Source organism: Anolis carolinensis, chromosome 3 (assembly GCF_035594765.1).
Source record: "Anolis carolinensis isolate JA03-04 chromosome 3, rAnoCar3.1.pri, whole genome shotgun sequence".
Lineage (NCBI taxonomy): Eukaryota > Metazoa > Chordata > Lepidosauria > Squamata > Dactyloidae > Anolis > Anolis carolinensis.
Window position 1 is genome coordinate 25,542,327 of NC_085843.1, and position 12,113 is coordinate 25,554,439.

The following is a 12,113-nucleotide window of genomic DNA, read 5'->3' on the forward strand; positions in this document are numbered from 1 at the left end:
CTTTCAGTATGAATGTGCTGTACACTACATGTAAAGTCCATGGGTACCTAAACCTGCATGGGTACCCAAACCTAAAGTGCTGTTTCGGACCAGCCTCAAATTCTGCAGAAGTGTTTACACATTCTACTCCTGAATAGTGGCAGCAGTGCATAGCCAGAGACTCAGAATGCACATTTTGGAGGAGTTACATCCCTGCAGCAGCACTTAGCTAAACACACTTTGAACTTTTTCATAGCACTTTGGCAAATGCTTGGTTCAATCACAAGCAAGATGGCTTTGCAACAGAAGAACTTGTTTTCAGTAGCCTCGTGTGAGAATGTCCTAAGTTGCACATTTTCAAAAAATGATTGATTTATTTATGTTTGGAAGATATTCTATCCAATACCAGCCTTCTTTCTGCTTTATTGAACTTGCAGAATCACATCTCCAAAGTGCTTGTGCAGACTCCTCAAGTTGGCAATGCTGCTCTGCTGCTGCTCATTTGTTTAGTCGTCTCCGACTCTTCATGACCTCCTGGACCAGTCCACACCAGAGCTCCCTGTCGGCCGTCACTGCCCCCAGTTCCTTCAAGGTCAAGCCAGTCACTTCAAGGATACCGTCCATCCATCTTGCCCTTGGTGGGCCTCTCTTCCTTTTTCCTTCCATTTTCCCCAGCATCGTGATCTTTTCCAAGCTTTCTTGTCTCCTCATGATGTGGCCAAAATACTTCAGCTTTGCCTCTAATATCCTTCCCTCCAGTGAACAGCCGGGCATTATTTCCTGGAGGATGGACTGGTTGGATCTTCTTTTGGTCCAAGGCACTCTCAGGATTTTCCTCCAGCACCAGAGTTCAAAAGTGTCTATCTTCCTTCGCTCAGCCTTCCTTATGGTCCAGCTCTCGCAGCCATAGGTTACTATGGGGAATACCATTGCTTTGACTATGCGGACCTTCGTTGCCAGTGTGATGTCTCTGCTTTTCACTATTTTGTCAAGGTTGGCCATTGCTCTCCTCCCAAGAAGTAAACGTCTTCTGATTTCCTGGCTGCAGTCTGCATCTGCAGTGATCTTTGCACCTAGAAATATCAAGTCTGTCACTGCCTCCACGTTTTCTCCCTCTATTTGCCAGTTATCAATAGGTGTCATTGCCATGATCTTGGTTTTCTTGACGTTTAACTGCAACCCAGCTTTTGCACTTTCTTCTTTCACCTTGGTGATAAGGCTCCTCCTCAGCTCTTCCTCACTTTCGGCCATCAGAGTGGTATGCTTAGTGTGGTTTTAGAGGAAGTGGTGAAAAAATGCTACTTTATCTTAGTAGTGATGTATGTTGCACCAATTAGGCTGTATCTGGATTGGTCATTGAAGGTAAATTAGTCTTGATATACAAGTCTCAATCACTGACACACATATCTCCAAGGAAATTCTGGTGTGGGGCAGAAAACAATCTAATTCATGTCACCCTTTCAACCTCATGCCTTGTTTGAGATGAGGAGATAACCTGCTAATTTATCTTAAAACTATGCCACGTAGTACATAGGAGGAAGAAATGTTATGAGAGACAGGCTGGAGTGGGAGACTAGCCACAGGAGAAACAAACAGGAAAGAACTGGTTGGAGTGGAGAGAATGAAAACTGCTTGCACACACATAAAGAACGAGAAAAGCAAGAAACGCAAGAAGAGATAAACAGCCGGTTTGACTGTAGAGTCCTTAAACACTTCCCAGATGTTTTTATTTATGTGTTGTACTTCAAAAGCAAACAGACAATATAACCTTTTGACAATTGAGATTTCAATTTTTTTCTGGATGGAACTGGTGTGCAACCTGGGAGTGCTCTTAGATCTGATGTGCTCCCAAATTGTTATGTGGTCAGCTTCCTCTGTCTTTATAAGGTACTTTCTACTAAAGGCAGAGTAATTCTTCTTTTAATAACGAACAATGAGTTTCTCATGTTCTTGAATTTTAAGAATTTGAGCCTTTAAGCTCATTCCTGCAGACCCAGTAATTAGAAAACCAGTTGTGCCTTTTGTAGAGGTTGCTTTATTGGTTCACTGGGCGGTAAAGACTCACGGCACACAAGCAAATTGAGAGCCCCTAACATCAGAGCATTATAGCTTATATGCATTTTTTTATCTTCATCATGGGCAATCACTCGTGGCTGAGTATGATTGCATTCCAAGGTTAGAATCTTGGTGGTGGCTCTGTAAGTGACTGTGAAGACCCATTCTGGATCTACTAGTCTTTCACATTGAGGACATAGTTTTCCAGACTGAGAGCAGCCACAATTTGCTTAATGTGCCTTCCTCTTGACATGTTTCTTCCTTTCACCCTGTATTCGATCTTCGAAATGCATAGCACCATTGGTAACAGCCAACCTCCAGTTTCAATGCTCAAGTGCCAAGGCTTCCAGTTCTTGGTGTTTATATCAAAAAAAATTTAGGTTAGCTTTAAGCCCATCGTTAAATCTCTTTTGTTGTCCGTTTTTCATTCTTGAGTTGAGACTAGAGTAACTGCTTTGGGAGACAGTGATCGGGCATTTGAACAACATGGCCAGTCCAGCGAAGTTTATGGTGGAGAATCATCACTTCAGTGATACTGGTTTTTGCTCCTTCCAGAATGCTGGCATTTGTCCACCTGTCTTCCCAAGAAATGTGCAGGATTTTTCAGAGGCCACAGTGATGGTATCTTTCCAGAGATTGAGAGTGATGGGGTTGTTGTATGTCTTTCGGGCTGTGTGGCCATGTTCCAGAAGTATTCTCTCCTGACGTTTCGCCCACATCTATGGCAGGCATCCTCAGAGGTTGTGAGGTATGGATAAACTAAGTAAGGAAAGGAAATAATATATATCTGTGTAGAGTCCAAGGTGTGGCAAGAGTTCTTTGTCACTGGGAGCCAGCATTAATGTTTCAGTTAATCACCCTAATTGGCAATGGAAATGTTTTGTCCCTTGCCTGGGGGCATCCTTTGTTCAGTCAAGTCCTCATTGTGTTGGTTCCCATCTACTGTTTTGATTTTGGAGTTTTGTAATACTGGTAGCCAGATTTTGTTTATTTTCATGGTTTCTTCCTTTCTGTTGAAGTTGTCCACATGCTTGTGGATTTCAATGGCTTCTCTGTGTAGTCTGACATGATAGTTGTTAGAATGGTCCAGCATTTTTGTGTTCTCAAATAGTATCCGGTGTCCAGGCTGGTTTATCAAATGCTCTGCTATGGCTGATTTCTCTGGTTGAATTAGTCTGCAGTGCCTTTCATGTTCTTTGACTCTTGTTTGGGCGCTGCGTTTGGTGGTCCCTATGTATACTTGTCCACAGCTGCATGGTATCCGGTAGACTCCTGCAGAAGAGAGAGGATCCCTCTTGTCCTTCGCTGACCGTAGCATTTGTTGGATTTTCTTTGTGGGTCTGTAGATAGTTTGTAGGTTGTGCTTCTTCATCACTTTGCCTATGCGGTCAGTAGTTCCCTTGATGTATGGTAAGAACACCTTTCCTCTGGGTGGATCTTTGTCTTGACTCTCATGGCTTGTTCTTGGCCTTGCAGCTCTTCTGATATCTGTGGTGGAGTATCCATTGGCCTGTAGAGCCCAGTTTAGGTGGTTGAGTTCACCTTGGAGGAGGTGAGGTTCGCAGATTCTTTGTGCATGGTCTATCAGGGCTTTGATTGATTTGATTACTTAGTTTATCCATACCTCACAACCTCTGAGGATGCCTGCCATAGATGTGGGCGAAACGTCAGGAGAGAATACTTCTGGAACATGGCCACACAGCCCGAAAGACATACAACAACCCTGTGATCCTGGCCATGAAAGCCTTCGACAACACATTGAGAGTGATGTTTATAGATGATCCATGTTTCACAGACATATAGTATGGTTGGAAGGACAATAGCTTTATAAATATACATCTTGATATCCCTATAAATGTCCTAATTCTCAAGCACTCAATGCTTAATTTGAAATAATGCTACACTCACAGAGCTTAGACAGTGGTGCATGTTGGCATCAATGCCAACTTTTGTGGGAAAGTGGCAGCCTAGGTTAACATTTTTGAGCATTACACCATTAAGCTGTATTCTTGACGTTGCAGAGGGATTGAGTTGTGCCTGCTGGTAGAGCACTTTGGTTTTTTAATATCAAGTGATGTTAAGTCCCATTCTTAGGACACTTCTATGGGCTGCTTTTGTTCTCAATCCCCATTCTTAAAACGCACCCCATCGGAATGCCCCTCAAAACACAACAGTGCAACAACAAAATGGGGCGGGCAAGTTAGACACTTCCCTTCCCACGTGTTTTCTACGGGTTTTCCTCTTCAGAGGACGCTTCTGCTACATTTCAAGGGCAGGGAGCTATGTATGATGGCCGGAAGTGCTTAAACATCATGTGATGAGCTCCATGCCTCTCTGTGCTTGAAAAGCTGCTCAAGTGTCCTACAATGGGGAAACTTCTCCATGTGATCAAACTATATTATCATCACCATACTGGAGTTCTATAACAAAAGTTATTGTTACTTTACTTTTGGTTTTCAGCCTGCTGAGGTTAAAGAGCTTGCAGTCAGTTTGAGAGGGGATTTCCACACCGGTGGGAAGTTTCCTGTCAACAAGATATGGAATCATAATGATAAAGATATACATGAGCATTTGAAGCAATGGCGCAACCCTGCTTGGCACCTGATCTCACTTTAAATTGATTACTTTGGGAACCATTGCCATCCAAGACTGTTGCCATCATGTCATTATGGAGGAACCACAGGATGCTCATAAATTTATCAGGATATCCCATTTTTAAGACGATAGTTCAGAGAGCATTATGATTCACAACGTCAAAGGTGAATGAATGCCATGTACAAAGGTTGATTTTGTCCCCTACATTTCTCTTGGAGCTATTTTGCAGTGAAAATCATATCCACTGTTCCTCCAAAGGGGCAGAAGCCATTTTTGGGATTCAGGGAGGATTTCTTCTGAAACAGGTAGAAGGCGGTTTGCAAGGATTCTTGCAAGGGTTTCTGACAAAATTTGGAATTCCCCTTTTTACCCATATTTGCTTGTTTCCTGTTTCACCCCCATGCATCCCTTATATGGGTAAGTTTTTCAATGTGTGGTAATTTGTTTCTTTGGTTTATTACCCAACTTATCTTCTAGCCTAGGATAAAGATTCTTGCTCCATCATTTGGAAAACTAAATGTCTCGTTGTAGCAATTCTCCCTTAGAGCACAGTCCTAGGAATTTCCATATTTCACAATGTTCTTAAAGAATTTCTTGGTTTGCGGATGTGAGTCAGTTCAAATACCTGGCCTATAAATTCGCAGTGCTGTTCCTTTTCAGTTAGGTTTCTGCATCTAGACTCAAAAGTATTTGGTACAATGTACAGAATGTTCTCTATCAGTACTCTGCTCCTCCTGATCCTTTCCTGTTGCCTCTGGGACGCAGATGCCCGAGCCTATAATTCTGTTATTGAGGTGCCAAATGGAGGCCCTTGGGGTATATGGGGAAACATTCATCTTTGCCCCTATGGGTATGCCAAAGGTTTCTCATTAAAGGTAAGTTTCTTTTCCTTTTCAGACACTGTACTGATGCCTCCAAGCAATTTAGAATGCAACTTTAAGCACCCTAGCCAACATGGCAGTCATGTATCATGAGTGTTGTGGTCCCAGATATCTGGAGAGCACCAGGTTAGGAAAATTTGATCTAATGGCACAGATCTCATATTTGGTACAGAGAAAGCCCATGCAACTGAAAAGGAGAGGGTGTTGCTCCTAACAAAATTGTGGTGGGGTAGGAAAGGTACAGTGAGCCAGTGTGTGTGTGTGTGTGTGTGTGTGTGTTTGTGTGTGTTGATATCTCTGCAGACAAAATGCATGCTGAAGCATAGGTAAAGGTTTTCCCCTGACGTTAAGTCCAGTCATGTCTGACTCTGGGGGTTGGTGCTCATCTCCATTTCTAAGCCGAAGAGCCGGCGTTGTGCATTCACTTCAGTTCCTAGGTATGGTTCTTATATCGTCCCAGCCTCCATCCAAGGTCATGTGGCCGGCACGACTGCATGGAGCGCTGTTACCTTCCCGCCAGAGGATCTATTGATCTACTCACATTGGCATGTTTTCGAACTGCTAGGTTGGCAGAAGCTGGACTAACAGTGGCCGCTCATGCCGCTCCCAGAGTTTGAACCTGGGACTTTCGGTCTGCAAGTTCAGCAGCTCAGTGCTTTAACATACTTCGGCACCGGCACTCCTATGCTGAAGCATACAATAAGTCAAAAACAACACATTAAGAAACCTCACCAGTAAGTTCAGAAAAAGTCAAATAATGCACTGCATCTGATTAAAGTATAGCCTATGCAGGGCTCAAATCCAGATATGCTTTGATTGTCTGCAGTTCATTGGTGTATCTCAGTGAACTGGTTAAAAAAATACTCTGTATTTTCTGGTGACTGTTTAGCCCCATTGCCAGGTACAGTTCCTAGGTATGATTTGCATTCACTTCAGTTCCTAGGTATGGTTCTTATATCGTCCCAGCCTCCATCCAGTTCCTGAGATGTCGATGTACAGTGAAGCCAGCTCATAGAATCATGGAATTGGAGGGAGTACAAAGGTCATTCAGTCCATCCTCTTGCCATGCAAGAAAACACAATCAAAGCACTCCAGGCAGATGCCATCTAGCATCTGCTTTAAAACCTCCAGAGAAGGAGACTCCTCCACCCTGCAAGGCAGCATATTCCTATATCAAACTGCTCTTGCAATCAGGAAGTTTTTTTAATGTTTAAATTGGATCTTTTTTTCCCCTGCGATTTGAGTCCATTGCTCCATGTCCTAGTCTCCAGATGAAAAGATGATGTGACATTTCAGATATTGAAACATGGCTATCATATCTCCTCTGGGCCTTCTTTTCTCCAAGCGAAATATACTCAGCTCACTCAACTGTTTCTCATAGGGTTTCATTTCCAGTCTTGGTCCCCCTTCTCTGGATATGTTCTAACTTGTCAATATATTTCTTGACTTGCGGTGCCCAAAAATGGACACAGTATTCTAGATGAAATCTATGATTTCGTTCAATCACAACGCTACTCTCTGATTGATGCAGTTTATAATCATTTTCATCCACTTCCAAATTGGAATATAGTGTCTGTGTAGAACTGTATTTGGTCTCAATTCATGGAGAAATATGCACAGTGTGGCAGTTCTAGATTTATCCAGTTTCACAAAAGTCTCTTTCTCTTTTTCTCCGCCAGGTGGAACCCGGTCAAGGTAAAGGGGATGACACAGCCTTGAATGGAATACGCCTATATTGTAATGATGGAACAATAATAGAGTCAAAAGTTGGAGCGTGAGTATTTATCAGTTTGTTTGACCATGCTTCGCTTTCTCTTCTTCTTTGGCATTGTTGTTTGGAAGGTGATGATTGGAAAGACTAGGCAAAAATTCTTTATTTCATACCTTCCAGGTCTGGTAACAGACACAGGTGATGAAATCTCATCAAAATGCAGTCAGTGTGGAAAAACTTATTAATGAAGAAGAAAACACAAGCTGTGAAAGTGTACAAATAATGCCAATCTGGCATGCCATGAAAGGGTCGAAAATGGTGGGACACCTAATATTACTACATGTTTACTGTCAGGGAGCAAGAAACTGCTTACAGGATGTTTTGTCTTATAGGGTAATTTGACTGACATCTTGTTGTGTTGTCTCAGGCAGAAAAATGTATACAGCTGGTTCTGTTTTGTACCCAGAGGAAAAGGTCAAAAGAAAAGGCAGTTGGGGGGGGGGGGGGGAGAGACAAAGAGCATTTGCCCATATTTTGGCCCTGAAATAACCCATTTCAGACTTGAAAAGCAAGGAACACCAAGTCTGTCAAGTTCTGGGAGGATGTTCCCTGGGAGAACAGTTGGAGAAAGCCATTTTTCTAGTGAGGATCAAGTGATTTAGCCCAATTCTTAACACATGTAAAGTACTGACACATGGATGAAGGAAATATTACCTCTTAGTTATTAAAACACTTCTGTATGATTTTTATTATAGTATCTCAAGATGGCATGCAGTATAAGCAAAACACTTCTAGATTAATAGCAATAATAATAATAATAATAATAATAATAATAATAATTATAATAATAATAATAATAATAAATAAATAAATAATCACACAGTCCTAGACACTTGGGAAGTGTTCAACTTGTGATTTTGTGATACAAAATCCAGCATATCTATCTTGTTTGCTGTGTCATACAATAATAATAATAATAATAATAATAATAATAATAATAATAATAATAATAATAATATATCTTGTCGAAGGCTTTCATGGCCGGGATCACAGGGTTGTTGTATGTTTTCCGGGCTGTATGGCCATGTTCTAGAAGTATTCTCTCCTGACGTTTCGCCCACATCTATGGCAGGCATCCTCAGAGGTCGTGAGGTATGGATGCCTGCCATAGATGTGGGCGAAACATCAGGAGAGAATACTTCTAGAACATGGCCATACAGCCCAGAAAACATACAACAACCCAATAATTAAATCGATCTTTATTTATACCGCCCTATCTCCTTAAGGGACTCAGAGCAGTTTCCAACATAGCAAGAAACCATACAACAGCTTAAAACCATACAGCATAGTACAATAGTACAATAATGAACATAAATAAAACAAGACATACAAATCAATCAATTAACACAGAATAAGGACTAATGTCAAAATACTTCATCAAGGGCCGAGATACAGAGGCCAGAGTTAATAAATAATTTAAAAGAGATATAAACACATACATTTTCAATGTGTTGAAAAGGGAAAAAGGGAAAAAATAAAGCCCTCCAAATATTGTTGGAATGTGATCCCAGCCGCATAAGTAAGTAAGATTTATTTATTTATTTATTTACAGTATTTATATTCCGCCCTTCTCACCCCGAAGGGGACTCAGGGCGGATCACATTATGTACATATAGGGCAAACATTCAATGCCCATAAAACACATCGAACCGAGACAGAGACAACAGACAGACAGACGCAGAGGCAATTTAACCTTTTCCTGAGGGGATGTTCGATTCTGGCCACAGGGGGGAGCAGCTGCTTCATCATCCACTCTGATGGCACTTCCTCACTTCCTCATTCCAACGTTGTAAATTAGTTAAACTTGCCTCCCCACTTTTATAAGTGGTACCTTATTTCCTACTTGATAGATGCAACTATCTTTCGGGTTGCTAGGTCAGCAACGAGCAGGGGCTATATTTTATTTTTAATTAACGGGTGCTCACCCCGCCATGGGCTGGCCTCGAACTCATGACCTCATGGTCAGAGTGATTTATTGCAGTAGCTGTTTACCAGCCTGCGCCACAACCCGGCCTAGATGTCTCATTTTACTTTGCTCTGGTAACAGATATTTTAGGTAATATTACTGTCTTAATCTGTCTGAAGATATTATTTCTGTATGCGTTTGAATGATAGGCTGTGACCAACACTTAGTACATCAGCAAAAGCCTTCCCTTTGTCTCAGGCTTGGAACAGAACCTTCAGGTTCTTGAATGACCCTGAACTGGTGACCCTACAAGGGAATAAACCCCAATCCTGATGCAGTCCAATCTTCCTTCAAATATTGAGGCTCTAAACTGTTCAGAACTTAGATTTGTTTGTTTAGAATTCATTTGTTTTCTTTGGCAGATGGGGAGCTTGGACGGCGATTCAATATTGCCCCCAAGGCAATCTGGTCTCTTTCTCTTTGAAAATGGAAGGACTCCAAGGGAAGGATGACGATACGACAGCCAATAGCCTCCAGTGCACCTGCGAAGATGGGACTGCACTTATTGGGCATGGAGGACCCTGGGGTCAGTTTGGCCCATGGAGCCCTCGCTGCTCTCATGGCTCCATCTGTGGAATCCAGACAAGGGTGGAGGATCCCCAAGGGAAGGGTGATGACACGTCCCTTAATGATGTGAAGTTCTTCTGCTGCAGCTAAACCAGAGCCATTTCCCTACCAAGAATTGGTCATCTTTTCATCAATATCGAGTGCTGTGAGAACCAGCAATGGTGTACTGACTTGGGTGTTGATCTTATGTGCTCGCCGATTGTTATGTGGCCAGCTTTGTCTGTCTTTGTTAGATGCTTTGTCAGTTATTTCTCTTATCTGTAATAATTTTCTAACCAAGATGTCCTAGCAATTCATAGAGGGGGTGCAACCCTTCAGAAATCTTAGTTTAAGCCATTCTGAGCTTTATAGAAATAGTTGTGCTTGGAAACGAACTGAAAACTATTGTAGCTATTTCAAGACTGTTGACAAGCCTTTGAATAATTTGTTAGAAAATAATTCACTGCCCTTAATTCATTAAAATGATCAACATCCATTTTTTTTACATTTTTATGTCAACTATGTGAAATTTTTAGAGTAGCAATTAATGTTTCACATTACTTCATTATGTTACTTCTGGGAGTAATTTGTTGATTAGGTTTTAGTTTTCAAAAATAATGTAATAAGTTTTCAAATATAATGTAATAATGATTAAAATAAATTACATTTCTTTTTAAAATCCCTTAACATTTTAATAACAGCCAACACATTTAATTTTAACATTAATAACCAACACATTTAATTTTCTTAATGAATTACGTTATAACTGTGAAGTAACAATTTGCATGGCTTTTGTACCCAACTTGGTTTCAAAATGTAAAAGTGCAGCCCTACTTAGAACAAATTAAAGTAATCTAAGCTTAAAATGATGAAAGCATGAATCACGCTGCCTTCAATAATAAGCATCTCACAACGGCAGATAATCTGAGACAACATCAGATCCAGGAGCATTCCCAGGTTGTACACCAGATCTATCCAGAAAAAGGTTGAATTCTCAGTTCCCAAAAGGTTATATTGCCTACAAATTAAAATCATACATATTTTGTCTACACTGAACTTTTGTTGGTGTGACCATCTGTGACATCTCACTTTATCCAGACACTAATTCAAAACTGCTGCAGCCTCCTTGGAAGCAGAGAAATTGTGTGTGTCATAATACTTGTTTATTCATTCAGTAGCTTCATTGACCTCATGGACCAGCCCACGCCAGAGCTTCCTGTCAGCTGTTGCCATCTCCAGCTCCTTCAAGATCAAGCCAGTCACTTCAAGGATAACATCCATCCACCTTGCCCTTAGTCGGCCCCCCCTTCCTTTTTCCTTCCATTTTCCCCAGCATCATAATCTTCTCCAAGCTTTCCTGTCTTCTCATTTTGTAGTCAAAGTACTTCATCTTTGCCTCCAATATCCTTCCCTCCAGTGAGCAGCCTGCCATTATTTCCTGGAGGATGGACTGGTTGGATCTTCTTGGGGTCCAAGGCACTCTCAGGATTTTCCTCCAACACCACAGTTCAAAAGCGTCTATCTTCCTTCGCTCAGCCTTCCTTATGGTCCAGCTCTCACATCCATAGGTTACTACAGGGAATGCCATTGCTTTAACTATGCGGGCCTTTGTTGCCAGTGTCATAATAGTAGAGTGATAAAAACTAACAGCCAAATTCTGGATGGCTTCATCCTGTGGCTTTCTAGAGATGTTTAAATATATTTGAAGTTTTCTTATGTGTTTAGAAGTCACCACCTTCAAGATATTTTCTGTGGTCCAGGGCTATATTACTATACTGTACAATGCCCCAATCCAGGGGAAATACATTCCTGAACATATCATGGAACCATGGATAATAGTGAACTCTAATGAAATGAATGACTTCATCCTGGGGGGGGGGGGGAGGCTAGAAAATTCCTAGAGATGTATCCTTTCTAACAATTTGTTAGATTCTCCAGGGTAATTGTAGTATAAATGCCAACAGAATAATAATAATAATAATAATAATAATAATAATAATAATAATAATAATAAAACTTTATTTGTACCCCTCCACTATCTCCCCAACGGGGACTTGGGGCGGCTTACATGGGGCCATGCCCAGAACAGTACAATATAGCAAAATATAAAAACAACATAAAATACAATTAAACAATACAATAAATAATCATGTACAGTGCAACACAAAATCATATATATATATATAACAGAAGCATGCCATAGAACTGCATGAAAGACCTAGAACATTTTTGGAGGGACATCTTTTCTTGGATGAGGTTGTGAAACTCTGGGTAATAATTCCGTGGTATGGGGGATGTACTGTATAGCAAACTGATTAAA

At 41.2% G+C, this 12,113-nt stretch overlaps 1 protein-coding gene across 1 annotated transcript; it reads left to right on the forward strand.

Annotated features, from left to right (window-relative positions):
- Positions 1–5,215: 5,215 nt before the first annotated feature.
- Positions 5,216–10,844, forward strand: LOC100567849 (vitelline membrane outer layer protein 1). The gene is made up of 3 exons (XM_003219284.4): positions 5,216–5,504; positions 7,190–7,284; positions 9,610–10,844. Exons 1-3 carry the CDS (start codon positions 5,328–5,330, stop codon positions 9,902–9,904), a joined length of 567 nt encoding a protein of 188 aa, XP_003219332.1. The 5' UTR covers positions 5,216–5,327; the 3' UTR covers positions 9,905–10,844.
- Positions 10,845–12,113: the final 1,269 nt, after the last annotated feature.

Excerpts from the sequence above, each read along its gene's own strand:
- LOC100567849 (XM_003219284.4), top strand. The coding sequence starts at position 5,328 with ATGTACAGAATGTTCTCTATCAGTACTCTGCTCCTCCTGATCCTTTCC. Across the intron at positions 5,505-7,189 it reads CCAAAGGTTTCTCATTAAAG|GTGGAACCCGGTCAAGGTAA; the intron begins GTAAGTTTCTTT and ends TTTCTCCGCCAG. Across the intron at positions 7,285-9,609 it reads ATAGAGTCAAAAGTTGGAGC|ATGGGGAGCTTGGACGGCGA; the intron begins GTGAGTATTTAT and ends TTTCTTTGGCAG.